The sequence below is a fragment of the Hemitrygon akajei genome, chromosome 5 (assembly GCF_048418815.1).
Source record: "Hemitrygon akajei chromosome 5, sHemAka1.3, whole genome shotgun sequence".
Taxonomy (NCBI): Eukaryota; Metazoa; Chordata; class Chondrichthyes; order Myliobatiformes; family Dasyatidae; genus Hemitrygon; species Hemitrygon akajei.
The window spans coordinates 147,430,384-147,449,152 of NC_133128.1; the positions used below are offsets into that span (position 1 = coordinate 147,430,384).

The 18,769-nt window shown below is 42.9% G+C and overlaps 1 protein-coding gene across 2 annotated transcripts in view; it reads right to left on the reverse strand.

Moving 5' to 3' along the window:
- LOC140728285 (uncharacterized) overlaps positions 1 to 18,769 on the reverse strand; it is a 142,331-nt gene that overhangs the window by 49,447 nt on the left and 74,115 nt on the right. The window contains exons 14-16 of one of the 2 annotated variants that reach the window (XM_073046785.1): positions 16,474 to 17,091; positions 7,046 to 7,663; positions 2,464 to 3,102 (exon numbers count right to left, since the gene is read on the reverse strand). In XM_073046785.1, the coding sequence (XP_072902886.1) occupies positions 2,464 to 3,102; positions 7,046 to 7,663; positions 16,474 to 17,091 (1,875 nt within the window). The remainder of the gene's footprint in view (positions 1 to 2,463; positions 3,103 to 7,045; positions 7,664 to 16,473; positions 17,092 to 18,769) is intronic. The other variant, XM_073046786.1, reaches the window with a different exon arrangement.

The window sequence follows — 18,769 nt, forward strand, 5'->3', positions numbered from 1 at the left end:
CTTTGTGGCCAAATTTTTGGGTGATACAAACATAAGTGGAGGAGCAGACACTGTTAAGGAAGAGGGAGTATGTTGAAGGACTTGAACAGATTAGGAGAATAGACAAAGTAGTAGCTGATAGAATACAATGTAGGGAAGTGTATGTTCATGCACTTCGGTAGAAGGAATAAAAGCTGAGACTATTTTCAAAATGGGGAACAAATTTAAAATTCAGAGGTACGTACAAAGAGATTTAGAATCATTGTGGAGGATTCCCTTACGTTAACCTACAGGTTGAGTCAGTGGTGAGGAAGGTAATGCAATGTTCGCACTCATTTTGAGAGGACTAGAATATAAAATCAAGAATCTAACGTAACCCTTTAACTGAATACTTTACATTACCACAGGAAGTTCATGAAGCATCAGTGTTTTATAACATGTTCAAGCACTCTGTGGATGAACCGTGTTACAATCTCAAAACAGTATGGCAGAAGGATCTTGGAAGCGATATTGAAGATAATGAGTGGTCAAATATTTTATCAAATGTGGGTAGACATATTAGGGAAGCAAGAGGGAAATTCAGTATAAGATAGTACACAGATATTATTGGACACCTGCTAGACTCTACAAAATGGGGATTGTTGATAATAATTTATGCTGGAAATGTAAAAATGAGGTGGGCACATATTTTCACATGATTTGGGAGTGTTCCATTGTTCATCCATTTTGGTGTAAAGTTCCTGATTTGTTGGGGAATTGGTCGGGTCCTATACTGCCCACGGCTTTGTCTCTTGGGTGACAGGACAATGATACCTAATGTAAACAATGACAAATTTACTATTTTAAAGGTGGGTCTCATCACAGCTGCAAGAATTATACTGCAAAACTGGAAAAGACCCAGATATCCCACTGTGAGGGAATGGACTGAGGAAACGGTTAAGATTTCATCATATAAACACATGTTGGGAAGAATTAACAGTGAGGGAAAAGTGCAAGACGCGTGGGATCAATTTTGGTTGTATGTTAATTTAAACTTAAATTAGAAGTTTTTTTCTGTTTCTTAGTTTTATATGTTTTTCTGTCATGGGATGGCCGTGTAAGTATGCTGTACTGTATCTGCTCTATGATATGCTGTGATGCTCTGTAAAATAAGAATAAATAATAACAAAAATTTGAATTACAGAAAAAAAGCATCTAATTTAGAGGCTTTAAAAGGCATTGATCAGACCGCAGTTGGAGTACTGTGAGCAGTTTTTTGCCTCTTAGCTAACAAAGGGTGAGCTGCCATTGGAGAAGGTCCAGAGGAGGTTCACATGAATGATCCTGGATATGAAAGGGTTAATGTATGAGGAGCCTTTGGTTGCTCTGGGCCTGTACTCACTAAGGTTTAGAAGAATGAGGGGGAATCTCATTGAAACCAATCAAATATTGAAAAACACAGATAGAATAGACATTGAGAGGATGTTTTCAAAAGTGGGATAGTCTAGCACCAGAGCGTAGAGCCTCAGAATACAAGGACATTTCTTTAGAACATAGATGAAGAGGAATTTCTTTAGGCAGAGGGTAGTGAATCTGTGGAATTCACTGGCACGAACAGCTGTGGAGGTTAAATCATTGGATCTCAAAGGCTGCAGATAAAAGGCAGGAGAATGGGATTGAGAGGGATGATCATTCAGCTCAATCAAATGGTGGAGCAGTCTCGATGGGTCAATTTCTGCTCGTGTTTTATGGTCTAGCTTCATAAATGTCCTGAGTATGCCATGTTAATTGATGACATCCCTTTCAATTAATATTTAGCTGCAGGGTTAGAAGTATAGGTGTCTCAGGGGCTGAGAAAACAATAACATTCAATACTGTTTGTTTGCTTCCACAAATTTATTTTAAAGGTTAGGGAAATTAATTCAACTTTACACCTGGTGTGGCCTATGCACAAAGCCTACTTGTGTCAAAGAGCTGATGTGCATCTTAATTGAGGAAAGAAAAGCTAAAAGGATTTGGAAGTAATTTGCATACTTCAGATTTCCAATTGCTTTGTGATCAAATTCAGAGACACTTAATAAGGCCAGATTTGGAAAAGCACTATTATCTCTTAGGTTAGTGAGAAATTGTAAGGGGTAGCTAATGGACAGATTTGAAAAATAGATTGCCAAATGTGAGATTAAGCTGTAGTTTAGATGAAATTCCTCTTCATCTATGTTCTAAAGAAATGTCCTTGTATTCTGAGGCTCTACGCTCTGGTGCTAGACTATCCCACTTTTGAAAACATCCTCTCAATGTCTATTCTATCTGTGTTTTTCAATATTTGATTGGTTTAGCTACATTTAGTAAATGTAGCTAAATCTACATCTACATTTAGCTGTAGATGTCTCCAAGACTGATTTTTAAATCTTCTTTTACATGACTGACATAAATAACTATTCCAATGACTAGCTTGATGAGCAGGAATCAGGATTGATGAAGACCAAACACACAAAATTTATGTACCTTCAGTAACTGTGCCTATGGGTCCTTCGGTAATTACAGTTGGCTGTTTGTGAACTACTCTCGGAGCAGTCAGTGTTGATAATGATAGCATTAGTTGTTCCTGTACATCTGGCAGTGAGCTGAGTTCCTGCACCCTGAAGATCAGACCTGGGTCGATTGCCATTTCCTGGAGTTGTAATGGATCAGTGTCTTTGGCTGCTACAGCAAAGGTCAACACAGCTGCTCTCTTCAATGCACCTTCCAGCTGCCTGACATAACCTGTAGACCTCCCACCAGTGATCAGGACTAAGATCTGAGGAACTCCTTCCTCTTTCCTACTCCCTGCAGATTGGGTGAAGTGGTATCGGAGCACATAGTCTACTGCGGCACCAGTATTGAGAGAAGTTCCACCTCTTAGATTCAGTCCTTTCACATGAGACAGAAGTTCATCTTCTGAAGAATACGTATTCAAGTAGAACTCAGTCTCTGCAAAGTTACTGTACTGCACCAAACCTATTTGAATTCTGTTTCTTCCAATGTCAAGATTTTCTATGATACTAGTGAGAAAATCACGAACATACATAGTATTGGTGTTCCCAATATTATTTGATCCATCGATAAGGAATACAATATCTCTCTTGCTTGCATCTGGGGGAGCAACTGGAAGAAATATTGTGTTGTTTAATAGCAATGCTGAAGAAGCATTAAAGCAGACATACAAACAGGCAGAGAATGGAGGAATATGGACCAAGTAGACATGTATGGGGTTAATTAGATTGGTATCATGGTTGTCACATTCACATAGAGTCAAAGGGCCTGTCTGTACTGAGATATACTGTTATACATTTTATAACATATAACAGCTTTGTAATACATATTCTAAATGGTAGACTGCTGTAGAAATGAACTTCACATTCATCCATTTGGTAAATGATAGACTGATAGAATATCAGAGCATGCTATTTGTTCAAATTGACCACAGCAACCAGTGGGCACCCCACCTGTATTAATTTCATCTTCCAGCACCTGACCCACATAACTTTCAATGAAAAGGAGGTTCAAATGTTTACCTAGGCATCTCTTCAATGTCGTTAGCAACTCTAATTCTATCAACCTCTCCTGCAGTGTATTCCAGAGGCTCGTGACCTTCTGGGTAAAAGATGTCTCCTCAGATCCCCTTTACCCTAAATCCAAGCCATCTAGTTTAAGCATTTCTGTCAAGGGGAGAAAAGTTCATCTTCCTCCTCACCTGGTTTTTCCTATCACCTGCCATCTTGTACTCCTTCTCCTCCCTCCATCTTCATGTTCAGGCTTCTTCCCCCTTCCTTTCTCGTCCTGATGAAAGGTCTCAGCCCAAAATATCAAATGCTTATTTCCCTCCATAGACGCTGCCTGACCTGCTGAGTTCCCTGGCATTTTGTATGTGTTGCTCTGGATTTTGCATCTCAGAATCTCTTGTGTTGGGAAGAGATTCCTGCATTCTACCCCTATCTATGCCAATAATGATTTTATATTCCTCAATCATGACCCTCTTAACCTCTTCTACTCCAGGTAAAACAGGCCCTAGCCTCTCCAGTCTCAGCCTAAAGTACTTCAACCCAGACAATAACTGATGAATCTCTTCTGATACCTCTGCAGTCATGAGGCTCTAATGGGCTATTGGCTTACTCCTAGGATGAAGGTTCTACAGCAATGGAAGTCCGAAGCATTAAACTACAACCCCATTCTGGCTTTTTCCTCTTCCTTTCCAGTCCTGATGAAAGGTTTTAGGCCAAAGCATTGTTTATTAATTTCCATTAATACTGCCTGACCTGCTGAGTTCCTTCTACATTTTGTATGCGTTGCTCTGGATTTCCAGCATCTGCAGAATTCTTGGGTCTACATCCCTATCTGCTCTCTCAAAGGGACATACCATTCCAATGTTTATACCTCAATTACCACTGGAATCAATTATATAGTGATTATCACATGCCATTTGGAGAACTGTCCTGTGAGCAAGTTGGATGCTTTACAATTTAACATTTATTAGATATTATTGACTATTTTAAGAGTCCTTACTGACTGCAAAATAGATGTTTATTAGGTTGCTTAAGGTGCTCTGACAAGGCAAAGTATGCCTTCAAATCAAGTCGTCCAAATTTAACATGACATTTTATTCATCAACTCATTTTATTTTCTAATAACAGTTTTTGCTTAAGTGGCAAATCCTGATATTGCATGAAGGTTTGTTTATGGAATCATGGATTATTAGGAAAAACTATTCAGTACTTTCCTGAATTTGGAGAGGATTCTTTTTATTGGTTGTATCAACCTGTCCCAAATACTTGATTTTTTATACGTTTGGCCAAATCTGACTCAGTAGTTTGAGAATAATATCAAGATTAACATTAAGGATTTTCATAAGTATTTAGGAGGCAGAAGGTGTTTTTTTTCCCCTGATAGATTATTCGGTATGTGAGGAAGATAGAAATAAATCAGGGAAAAATCTTACCAGATTAAATGATGAACAAATGGCTCAACTGAGGAGATAAAAATGGGTAAATATCCACAAATTCATGATATCTGTACTGGGATGTCAGCTTTTCACCTCTTGAGAAATAGATAAATGGATGAAAGGATGCATAGAAGCACATTGCTGAATGGGTCAAATTTAATGTCACAATAAATCATTAGACAGGAGGAAGGTTTTGCAAAGGGTCACTGCCAGGTTATGTTAATATAGTATAGCGTGGAAAATGCAAAGTTATTCGTTTTGGAAGATGAGGGCAGCAGAGAGATTTGGGTGGAGATACCAATTTGCTGGAAGAACTCAGCAGACAGAACAGCGTCTGTGGGAGGAAAGGAATTGCTTGTTTTTTGGGTCAAAATCCTGCATCAGAACCAATCCTGTTTCAGTATGAAATGTCAATGATTTCTGTTCTCCCACAAATGCTTCTTGAACGCTTGAGTTCCTCCAGCAGATTATTTGGTGGTCCAGATTCCAGCATTTGCTGTCTTCTGTTTTTTGAAAAGTGTTTGGTTCAAGATGCAGCAATTACTGTGACCTAGTAGACATATATAAAAATGTTCTTAATGCTAGATTTTACATCATAGCAATGCAGATGAAAGTTCTGTTACAATTCCAAAAGGCTTTGGTTAGACTGTATTTGATCAGATCTGAACACACAATAAGAGATATAGATTGAACATGAAATGATACCAGCGTTGAAAGGGTTGTATTATATGACTTGAGCAAAGAAGGTTAAGTTTTAAATTAATTTTTTAATAAGTTTCTACACTACAACAGAAAAAAATGCTAACAAAATGGAGATTTATACAGTGCTAAACAAACGTGTCAAATATACAAAAAAACACAAAATGCTGGCAGAACTCAGCAGGCCAGACAGCATCTATGGGAGGAGGTAGTGACGACGTTTCGGGCACTGTACTCCTGATGAATGGTTTCAGCCCGAAACATCGTCACTACCTCTTCCCATAGATGCTGTCTGGCCTGTTGAGTTCTGCCAGCATTTTGTGTTTTTATTTATTTCCAGCATCTACGGATTCACTCGTGTCAAATAAACAATTCATGACAATACATCTTTTCGATCTTTTTGAGGTGTATAAGAAATGTTTAACATAAATTGATAGGATCAATGGTTAGGAAATCCATTGGTGGGAGACTGCACAGCAAGGAGCCCTAATCCAAAAAAAAGTTGAAACTAACTGTTCAGGAAGCACTCCTTCACACAAAAGGGCATTAGAAATCTGGGACTCACTTTGTAAAATAAGCTTTTGAGGCTGGGGTGAGTTGAGATGTTAGGGCAATTAAAAATATCAGAACTGAGAATAATTTTTTTAAGGTTTTGAGAACCAAGTAAAATAGGTAACAAAACAGAATTGTTATGATCTAATTGAAATCTGGATCAGCCATTTCCTGGGTCTGAGAAAATGATTTTGAAGCTTATGTTGCTTTCCTGATGACTTAAGTATTACAATAAGTCAAATTTTTTACTCTCCCTACCATTTCTAATCATTTGTTTTTCAAAATGGCTTATATAAAACCAGTGAAAACAGATGTGTTTAGCAGGTAGTTAAGAACAATTTACCATATTGAGCAAAGTCAATAAACTCTAAACCCTAAAGCCTAACCCCCAATGAAATTTGACGTTGGCAGAAATACTTTAATTATCATGTGCATTTTGCTAGTTAGAAGATGCAAATATTCTGATTGGCAATCAGCTATAACTACATTGATAAAAGAAATGAAATGAGTCTATTTCTATTCTTTCTGTTAAGTAAGTTGAAATTTGAAAATAAGGTTAGAATGGCATTGATGCTTGAGGCTGATAAACGTTGAAACAATACATGTACATGCGTATTTTATAATTTTCCATTTGATATGTGCTCCTATCCTAAAATCATTTAATTTTCTTTTGCAAACATTGTCTCTGCCATAGTTTTCTACCCTACTTTACTTTCCCATGCTCTTTTTGCTGTGAGAGTGTGTTTCTCCTGGCTTTCTGTGGCCATGCTGGATGGTTTGCTGAAACTAAAGAGTTTTGTTAACAGCAAAATGCATACGGCACAAGGCAGAGTGCAATGAATAAAATAAATCAAATACCTGGTTCAATGGGAGCAGTTGGCTCTTCAGGCACTGGGTGAGGAGCAGGCAGTGTCGTTAATAGTGTTGTCACCTCTTCTTCTATGTTTGGCAAAGAATACATCGTATTTGAACTGAAGACTAAGCTGGGATCGATTGCAATGTCACTTAGTTGCATTAAGTCAGCATTCTTGACTCCAATTGCAAAAGTCATTATAGCAGCTCGCTTCAGTGCATCTGCAGATGGTTTGACATCATCACTGGACCTTCCACCAGTAAGCACAACCAAAAACTGAGGAATGCCATTTCGCCTCCTACTTCCGGCAGAGCTGATAAAATGGTATCTAAAAACGTGGTCCAATGCAGCACCTGTATTAAGTTTAGTCCCACCTTTTAGTCTCAGTCCTCTTACATGAGACAAAATTTCAGCCTTTGATAAGTAGGTGTTCAGATAGAATTCAGTTTCTGCGTGAGTGCTGTACTGCACCAACCCTACTTGGATTCTGTCACTTCCAATGTTGAGATTTTGAATTATATGTGTAAGAAAATCACGGATTAGTGAAAAATCCGTCTTTCCAATTTTGTCAGATCCATCGATAAGGAACACAATGTCTCTCTTGACTTGGTCATCAGGAAAAACTGGAACAATATGCATTATATTTCACAGTGCATTATATACAATTGCACAAATACAATTTTCAGTCAAATAGCCAAAGTTATTACATAACTAAATATCCAAAAGCAACTTTGAAGAAGAACAAGGACTAGGAATTAGGAGAATTATTTAGCCAATTTATTGGATTCCAATCTAAGAGGACAATTTTGGTGAAGGATTTGAAATAGGTATAAAGAATTCAGAGGGGAAAAAAAAACTCAGAAGTATGTGACTGAAAGGCATAGAATTTGCAAGAGATGGAAAAGAGGCTGTTTGAATGGTGCATCAAAAGGAGAAGTGATGGAAATATCACAACATGGGGAAAAGGTATTGTATTGATTTATTTCATTAGAGATTGTGTGTGTTGCAAACTAGGCCAGCATTTACTGTCTATCCCAAATTGCTTCTGAGCAGGAAGCTCAGAAACCAGTCCAGATTCCGAAATATTTAGGTGTGAGACCAGGTAAGGAGGACAAAGTTACTTCTCTGAAGAACATAAATGAGCCAGATTGTTTTATATGTCTTAAAAAAACTGCAGAAACTGTGATTTTTAAATTAGGCTAAATTAGGCTTGGACACCCAACAGGACTTTGATCTGAAAAGTTAATCCCACTTCTCTTTCCATAGATGCTGCCTGATTTGTAAGTGCTTTTTTTTTTGTGGTGAACTACATATACCTGTCTGGACACGCACCTCCCCCTGCTGACTGCTCCTGTGGCTCCTCCCACAGACCCCGGTATAAAGGCGATTGGAGGCACTGCTCCTCCCTCAGTCTCCAGGATGTTGTGTGATGGTCACTTGCTGCTTGTGCTTTCTTCCAGCCAATAAAAGCCTATCTCTCGCCTCATGTCTCTGAGAGTTATTGATGATGCATCATTTTTATAATCTGTTAACATCCATGGCCACTACTAAAAATAGCTAGCTTTCCTTTTATTTATTTACATTCCTGAATTCTAATTCTCCAGCAGTATTGTTAGGATTAGGATTTGAACTCTTCAGATCAATAGCCTAGACCACTAGATTGTTAGCTGAAGTATTTAACCAGTTTGCCACTATAAGTTAGATGGCATGCAAAAAAGGATTTCCCTCCTGATTCCATCCATAGTTTATTCATAGGTCAGTTTATTCTTTACAAATAGGACATGTGCTCCTTTCCTTTGTTGAATTAGGAGAAATATTTCCCTCCAGCAGCTGTCTCCAGTTTTCTCTCCCCTAATGGTTTCCATTCTCACCTTCTTTACTTATCAGAGTCCAAAACAGGTAGCCCGATGTAATCCTGTTTATCTCTCTCCAGCAGATAAATCTGATCCTCACACTCCCCTCAACTCCCTCCCAACCCTGAACTATCTGCCCCTCCATATAGATCTCACCCTCTCCCTTTAGCAACTCGGGCCCTTCACCTAACAAGGGCCTGAGTCAGTGGTGGAGGCAAATACACTAGTGAAGTTTAAGAGACTACTAGACAGGTATTTGGAGGAATTTAAGGTGGGGGGTTATATGGGAGGCAGGGTTTGAAGGTCAGCACAACATTGTGGGCCAAAGGGTCTGTAATGTGCTATACTATGTGTCTATGTGTAATGTGTCTATGTTCTATGTTCTTTGTCTGCCTCCACTTATCATTCCTTTGTCACTGTCTCACACAGCCCCCCACCTGGCACAACTTGCCCATCATTTTACACCACTCCTCAATGCACCAATCACATCGGACTCCTCCCTCACCACCACCCTCATTCCACTCAACATCTCGCCTCTTTGTGCTCAATCCTGATGCAGGGCTTCGACCCAACACATTGTTATTTCCCTTCGTCACACAGACACTGCCCGTCCCACTGGGCTCCTCCAGCAGATTGTTTGATGCTCACAACAGATGCTGTCATGTTGTGAAAAGTTTTGATAACAGGTAGGAGGATATCGATGTGTCGGTGAGGATAAAGGGAAGGAATGAGAAAATATGAAGAGCCAAAACTTATGCACATTGGGAGATTGAGATGAGAACGCTGGCTTTGATAATGACATTTTATTTTCTGTTTGACAATAAAAAAACCAAGCCCATAATAAGGTGAATGCCAGGTTAATTTACTTTTAAATAAAAATATTAAAATGTATATTAATCTATCAAACCAACTGAATGAAGGAAAGAATGTCTGAGCATCATTAACATACTAGATACTTTATAAGCCAGAATACAAACTGTGTCCATTAAATGTAATAGCTGTACAAATATCAATGTAATGTGGTGACCCACTTTCTGCGCAGGCGAACCGGCTCACAAATAGCCAGCGTGCGGGGGGAGATTTTGGTAATGTACCTCTGTCGTCATTTCCGCCCGGAGAGGGCAGGCGCTAGGGATTTAAATGCCAGCACCACGAAGTTTGAATAAACTAGTCTCCAAACGACTTACCGACCTCGTGTCGTTATTTCAGTGCTGTGTGTAGCACATCGCTACATTGGTGACCCCAACGATCCAAACGGGATTTGGACCAAAGATGACCGACTCTTCATCTGTTCACGCAGTTTCACTAAAACTGCCGACTTTCTGGACGCTGCGACCACGCATGTGGTTCAGCCAAGCAGAAGCCCAGTTCCAGATTCGGCAGATATCCTCTGATTCCACGCGTTACTACCACGTGATGAGCGCCCTTGACCAGGAGACGGCCGCCCAGGTTGTGGATTTCATACAGTCGCCCCCGGAAGAAGGCAAATATGAAGCATTCAAGGCGCTGCTCATTGGGACCTTTGGCCTTTCACGGCGTGAGCGGGGTGCCCGCCTGCTTCACCTGGACGGTTTGGGAGACAGACTGCCATCAGCATTGATGAACGAGATGCTGTCCCTGGCTGACGGACACAAGCCCTGCCTTATGTTCGAGCAAGCATTCCTGGAGCAACTGCCCAAGGACATACATCTGCTGCTGGCCGACACAGATTTCAGCAACCCCCGGAAGGTGGCGGCCCGGGCAGATGTGCTGTGGAAAGCCAAGAGGGAGAGTGTGGCATCCGTCGGTCAGATTACCAGACCACGCGCCCAACAGCAGACCAGACCAGGCCCGGCAGGGGGGCGCACACAACCCAGAGGCAGGAGTGAGGAGGCCAGTGAACAGTGGTGTTTCTACCACCAGCTGTGGGACACAAAAGCCCGCCATTGTCGCCCGCCCTGCAAGGGCCAGGGCCAGCTGCCGCTAATGACTATGGCGGCTGGCCGCCAGGACAGCCTCTTGTACGTCTGGGACAAACAGTCGGGACGCCGCTTCTTGGTCGACACCGGAGCGGAGATCAGCGTCTTGCCCTCGACGGGGTACAACACCTGCAACAGGAAGCCAGGACCCACCCTGAGGGCCTCAAACAGCAGCATGATACGGACCTACGGCACCCGCACAGTGCAGCTGCATTTCAGCGCCAGCCGGTTCACGTGGGACTTCACACTGGCCGCCGTGGCCCAACCACTCCTGGGGGTGGACTTCTTGTGAGCTCACAGACTGCTGGTCGACTTGCAAGGGAAAAGACTGGTACATGCCGAGACTTTCCAGACATTCTCCCTGGGTGAAGCCAAGTTGCCGGCCCCACACCTGGACTCCATCACGCTGTCGGACAACGAATTCACCAGAATCCTGGCGGACTTTCCATCGATTCTGGCACCGCAGTTCACGGCAGCCATGCCCAGACACGGGGTACAGCACCACATTCCGACCCAGGGACCACCCTTCCACACCCGCACACGAAGGCTCCCCCCGGAAAAGCTCCACCTGGCCAAGGAGGAATTCAAGAGGTTGGAGGAATTGGGGATCGTACGGAGGTCCAACAGCCCATGGGCCTCTGCCCTGCACATGGTGCCCAAAGCAGCCAGGGGTTGGAGACCATGCCGCGACTACCGCAGACTGAACGAGGCTACCACTCCAGACCGCTACCCTGTGCCGCACATACAGGGCTTTGCAGCAAACCTGCACGGGGCAAGAATGTTTTCCAAAGTAGACCTCGTCCGGGGATACCATCAAATCCCACCCTGAAGACATCCCCAAAACAGCACTCATCACCCCATTCGGCCTGTTCAAGTTCCTCCGAATGCCGTTCGGCCTGAAGAATGCCGCACAGACGTTCCAGCGGCTAATGGACGCGGTGGGACGTGACCTGGACTTTGCGTTCATCTATTTGGACGACATCCTTATAGCCAGCAGTTGTCTTCAGGAGCATCTGTCCCAACTCCGCGAGCTCTACTCCCGCCTGAGTGATTTTGGCCTCACGATCAACCTGGCCAAGTGCCAGTTCGGTCTCGATACCATCGACTTCTTGGGCCACAGGATTACCAAAGACGGGGCAACACCTCTGCCCGCCAAGGTAGACGCGATCCCGGCCCAACACGGTCAAAGGCCTGCAGGAGTTCGTTGGTATGGTGAACCTCTACCACCGTTTCCTCCCCTCAGCAGCCCGTAACATGCACCCTTTGTTCACCCTGATGTCGGGTAAAGGCAAGGACATTACTTGGGACGAGGAGGCCGCAGCCGCTTTCGTTAAAGCCAAGGAAGCCTTGGCAGATGCCGCGATGCTGGTGCACCCCAGAACGGACGTTCCAACCGCCCTCACGGTGGACGCATCCGACACAGCAGTCGGTGGGGTGCTGGAGCAACTCATCGAGGGGCGCTGGCAACCCCTGGTGTTCTTCAGCAAGCACCTACGACCACCCGAACCCAAGTACAGTGCTTTCGACCGGGAGCTGTTGGCACTGTATCTGGCAATCCGGCATTTCAGGTACTTCTTAGAAGGCAGGCCATTCGCCGCGTTCACGGACCACAAACCGTTGACCTTCGCGTTCACGAAGGTGTCCGATCCCTGGTCGGCTCGCCAGCAGCGACATCTGTCCTACATCTCCGAGTACACGACAGACATCCAGCATGTCTCGGGAAAGGACAACGTCGTGGCGGACGCACTCTCCAGACCAGCTGTCCAGGCCCTATCCCTGGGGGTGGACTATGCAGCACTGGCGGAGGCACAGCAGGCAGACGACAAGATGCCCAGCTACAGGACCACAGTCTCGGGTTTGCAGCTGCAGGACTTTCTCGTAGGCCCAGGTGATAGGACCCTCCTGTGCGACGTGGCTACCGGCCAACCTCGCCCCATCATCCCGGCAGCCTGGAGGCGGTGGGTTTTTGACTCCATACACGGTTTGGCGCACCCATCTATCAGGACAACCATCCGGCTGGTCTCCAGCAAGTTCACGTGGCACGGACTTCGCAAGCAGGTCAGTGAATGGGCCAGAATGTGCGCGCAGTGCCAAACAGCCAAGGTGCAGCGGCACACTAAAGCCCCGCCGCAGCAGTTCGAACCCACCCACCAGAGGTTCGACCACATTTATGTGGATATCGTGGGCCCCCTACCAGTGTCCCGAGGAGCGCGGTACCTCCTAACTATGGTAGACCGGTTCACGAGGTGGCCAGAGGCGGTCCCGCTCACTGACACATCTGCCGATTCCTGCGCCCGAGCAGTAATCGCAACCTGGGTAGCACGCTTCGGGGTACCGGCCCACATTACCTCCGACAGAGACGCCCAGTTCACCTCCAGCCTGTTGGGAACACAGCTACACCACACAACTGCCTACCACCCACAGTCGAATGGACTGGTGGAACGCTTCCACCGTCACTTGAAGTCGGCTCTCATGGCCCGCCTGAGAGGACCTAACTGGGTGGACGAGCTTCCCTGGGTCCTGCTTGGAATTCGCACAGCGCCCAAAGAGGATCTGCACGCCTCGTCGGCCGAGTTGGTCCCGGGAGATTTCATACCAGCCCCAAGGGGGCAAGAGGAAGAGCCCGCAGAGGTCCTGGACAGGCTACGTGAAAGGCTCGGCAACCTGGCCCCCGTACCGACTTCACAGCATGGACGGACCCCGACCCATGTACCCAAAGACCTGCAAAACTGTAAGCTTGTGTTTGTACTAAGGGGCGGACACCGGGCGCCGCTACAGCGGCCGTACAAGGGGCTGTTCAAGGTGATCAACAACAACGGGTCCACGTACGTTCTGGACATTGGGGGGAGAGAGGAGGTTTTCACGGTGGATCGACTCAAACCAGCCCACATGGACTTGGCACAGTCGGTTGAGGTTCAGGCACCGCGGCACAGAGGCAGACCTCCCAAACAGAGGCTGATCCAGACTGTGGACATTGGGGGGGTGTATCGCCGGTTCTGGGGGGGGGGGGGTTATGTGGTGACCCACTTTCTGCATAGGCGAACCGGCTCACAAATAGCCAGCGCGTGGGGGGAGACTTTGGTAATGCACCTCCGACGTCATTTCCGCCCGGAGAGGGCAGGCGGTAAGGATTTAAATGCCAGCACCGCAAAGTTTGAATAAACTAGTCTCCAAACGTCTTACCGACTGCGTGTCGTTATTTCAGCGCTGTGTGTAGCACATCGCTACAGTAACACCTTTTAACACGGTCCAGGCATTCCTACATGTTTCAACACATGCAAGTTACTGAATAACAATCAGTTGCTGAGAATTTCAATAAACATGGCAGCCAAGCTGAACAGGTTTAGAGTCCAACAAAACGGGAAATTTTGTAAGTGACAAGTTGGATTTTTTTTAAGTGGATTTGATTGAAAGAGGAATATTGGACAGGGCACTAGAGAATGTTCTCGTCTCATTTGAGAAAGTATCATGTGATTTTTGATCCCCAGTTGAACTCGGTTTCACATACTGTACCAGTACTAAGAAACTGTACCATAACTATGCAGTCTTTTCCCAGTACTGCATGCAATAATTATGTGCTCACACCCTAGGAGTTTGTGTAACATAGACATGGTGTTATTTTAGGATAAGTTATTCCCCCCTTTTAAAGGACATATTCAGGATGAGAGAAGGAGATAGAAGGCAGGAAACTACAGATCAGTTTGCTTAACATCTGTCTTTGAGAAAGTGTAGAAAGGTTTTTTTGTAGGAGGATAGTCAAGGTGATTCTAGATTATCAGGCAAAGTCAAAATGGTTTTGCAAAAGGCAAATTATGGTTGACGAATTGATTATACTTTTTTGAAGAAGTGCTGAGGATGAAGAGGAACTGTTGGTTGTTCCAGAAAGGGGTCACAACAAAGGTTACTGCTGAAAACGACTTAAATTGCAGAAGGTAACCTATCAAAATGGAATTATGATTGACTTGCAAACAGGAAACACACAGTAGGCATAAAGTGGTCTTTTTCTAGTTGATAAGATGTAACTAGTGTGCACTTCTGAGATCATGGATGGGCCCTTTACAGCTGATATATGTAACTTGGATGAAAGCACCACCAGTCATGAAGTCATACTGTATGGAAATAGGTATTTCGGCCCAACTTGCCTATGTTGACCAAGATAACCATTAAGCTAGACCCACTTGTCATGTTTTCCCCATGTTCCCCTAAACCTTTCATTTCCATGCACTTCACCCAATGTCTTTTATTGCTAAATTTGTATGGTTAAATTAATGATATCACAAAGGTAGGTGGACAACTAATTTGTAAGGGGGAATATTGAAAGATTAGATACATGGACAGAGAATTGGTCAATGAAGTACAATGTGGGAATTTTTTTTAAATGTTAATTTTTGCAGGAACAATGACAAAATAGCATATTATTTAAAATTTGCAGACATTTCATATAGATGAACAGTTTATAGATATGGCGAGTAATTAGGAAAGTTATTGTTATTGTGAAGGATGGAATACAAAGCTAGAGAGGTTATGCTTTATCATTTTCGCATTGTATGGACTACAACTAAAGTACTATGGTCAGTATTGATATTCTTAGTTAAGGGTAACAGTACTGAAGGATGTAAGTGTTAATAGATCATTAGTCAAATGATACCTGGAACGGCAAGCTATCTTGTAAAGAAAGGTGGCCAGACCAGGTTTGCATCTTCTGGAGAGGAGATTTGATTGAGACATATACATTCTTGAGCAGTATTGACTGGCAGATATGGAGCGATTGCTTCCTTTATTGGACAATCTGGAACTAGGAGTCACCCAATTTAGACAGCAATTATGATTTTTGTTTCTCTCAGATGGTTATGAATTTTAGGGATTCTGTTCCTCAAAGGGTGGCGGAGTCAGACAGCTTGAAATTTTTTAAGGTAGATTCTTCATTGTGAAGTGTGTGAAAAGTCAGCAGGGGTAGAAAAGATTGCAAAGTTTAATTTCTAACCAAATCCGGTATGACATGGAATGGTGGAACATGTTGAAGAATTGAGTATTCCTGCTGCTAATTTGTACCTTTATATGTAGGCACTCTTCTCCTGGTAAACAATGTTCCAGAAGAAATATAGAATGTTTAAAAATGTACCATCTACTACACTTGATAACCAACATGTCCTCCTTCACCTATTGACTGTGCTCCTGGCCTGTGGAACCATGCATTACAAGTTTTCTGCTTCTCTGGGAACTGCTGAAAATAATTTCTAAAAGCACTGGCCATTTAAACAGCTGGAAAGCTGCCCCTTGATCATAATTCTCGCTTGATTTTCTTTCTGACCACCTTACTCCCGAATCACTTGTTTATGAAACATTCGGCTTTGTTTGCAACAATTAATAGTCACATTCAGGATAAACTTAATGCATTGGATGTTTTGCACATCAAATACACTTCCCCTGTTTGTCAATTCATTTTAATTTTATATGCATTCAGTGTTATACAATCAAGCATGTAAACAGCAAGTCAAATGATTATCTTACTGATTAGATATCAATTAAAAGTTAATACTTTTGATGCAGGATGTAGTATTGAATTTTACAAGTGTGATAACAAATACAATAGCACTGAGTACAACAGAAAATTTGAAGTACCTTGTTTACTTGGAAGAGTTGGGTTTTCAGTAGATACTCGAGTGACAGTCAGCGTAGTCAGTGGTATCATCATTTGTTCCTGTACGTGTGTCAAAGATTGGAATTCTTGCGCTCTGAAGACCAAACTGGGGTTAGTTGCTATCTCCTTCAGCTGTGCTGGGTCCGCATTCTTAGTCCCTACAGCAAAGATACCTATGGCAGCTTGCTTCAGTGCATCTGCAGATGGTTTGATGTTATCTCTGGACCTTCCAGCAGTGAGCAGCACCAACAACTGAGGCACACCATCAGCCTTCCTGCTTCCTGAAGATCTGGTAAAGTGATTTTGAAGGACATAATCCAATGCTGCCCCAGTGTTCAGTATTTTTCCTCCTCTTAACCGAAGATTTTCCACATGAAGCATAATTTCATCTTCTGAAGAGTAGGTGTTCAGATAGAATTCAGTCTCTGCATAATTGCTGTATTGCACCAGGCCTATTTGAACATCATTATTTCCAATATCAAGATTCTCAATTAGGCTGGTCAGAAACGCACGGAGAATAGGCGAATTTGTGTTTCCAACTTCATCTGACCCATCGACAAGAAACACTATGTCTCTTTTGCTTCCACTACCTAATACAGCTGGAATAAATGCATGATTTTTAAAAATTTCAGTCCACATACAACCAGTAGAGAAAATAAAAACAAGTCTAGGTAAATGCTTCCACAAAAATGCAATACTTGTCACTTTAGTCACAATCAACAATACAAACTACACTCATTTTCCAAAGCTTCCTCTAGAAATTATTTAGATAATTGCAAAAAGAAAATCTTCCATGAACTAGCACAATTGCACAACGTAATAGAACTTAAACTCATTTTTGTCCTTTCCATTAAAACATACTCATTGCACCCTTAGTCAAACTGTATGGTACAAACAGAAATGGTTTAATGGCGGTATCATTCTGAGGTCTCAATTTCAAAGTGCCTCAGACAGGCTTTGCACATAGGGATTTTCCAACTATAAATGTTGAAAATAATATCATCAATGTTTATATGCCTTTGACAAAAAAATAGGTATTTGAAATAAACAATTACAAATGAATAAAAACTAAGCCTGAAATAGCTGAAAAACAAAATAATCATTTAAAATACTTAAGTAATTAATGACAGCACCACCTATCACCAGGTTAAATGTAGGATTCCATGCCTAAAAGCATGTGGGAAATGTCCTAGGATCCAAGGTCGTCCATACACTTGAGTAATGGCTGTTCCAATCAGACTTGCTGGCAAAGTTCTGTGAGATCCACCAAATTTTGTTTTTAAACCAAAGACTTTAAACCATGTCTATTAATGCCTCTATACCTTAGAAAATGTGACTTCATAAAACTGTGTATTTGGCACACTTTCTTACATATGTTCAAGATATTTTAATCTCCTTCCAAGTGAGAGTAAGGAATAGGAATACTGTCTGGTTCAGGCGTCTGGTGCTGTACATGAGCATGATAGAATGTTAGTTTCTTGCTTGGTTCCTGCTAAATTAGTTTTAACAGATATGAAAATATTGTGGCAGGAAGGGTGGAGAGAATTCAAGAGAGATGTGAGGGGCAGTTTTATTTTATATAGAGACTGGTAGATGCCTGCAACACACTGCCAGGTGGTGGTAGAATTAGAAAATGATAGAGGTGCATAAAAGGGGATTTTGACATACACTTGAACATGAAGGAAATGGAGGAATATTAATAATGGGATTACTTTCTTTTGACATCATTGTCTTTCCCCGAGCCTTACTAATCTATACGTAACGTTCTATAAAATGTCAAACTGATGCTGGGATGTGAGTGGAGCTGGCAAAGCCAACTTCTACTGCAGAGGGGAAGAACAGACTGCAGAAGCTGGAAGGTGGAGCAAAAAAAAAACCAAACTATTGGAAGAACTCAGGAGGTTAAGCAGCATGCACGGAGATAAATAGTTTGTGCTGACATTTTGGGTCAAGATCCTGCATAAGGACTGGGGGTGAGGAGGAAGGATGATGAGTATATAGAAGTGCAGGTAAGGGTGGGACAGGAGCTGTTAGGTGGAACTAGATGGTGGGGTAGCTGGAGTCGGGTGCAGGGGAGAACACGAGGTGTAATACTGAAACAAAGGAAGAAAGAAACAGGGTATGAAAGGCATGACTTTCACTGCTGCTGAGCTGAATTTGTGTCCCTCTCGGACTTCATGGGTAAAGACTAGGGAGAATTGGTGTTGTGCCACTTAACAGCCAACTGATGTCCATGGATCATTGTGGATAGTTTTCTCCCAGTTTGGCCAACGTAAT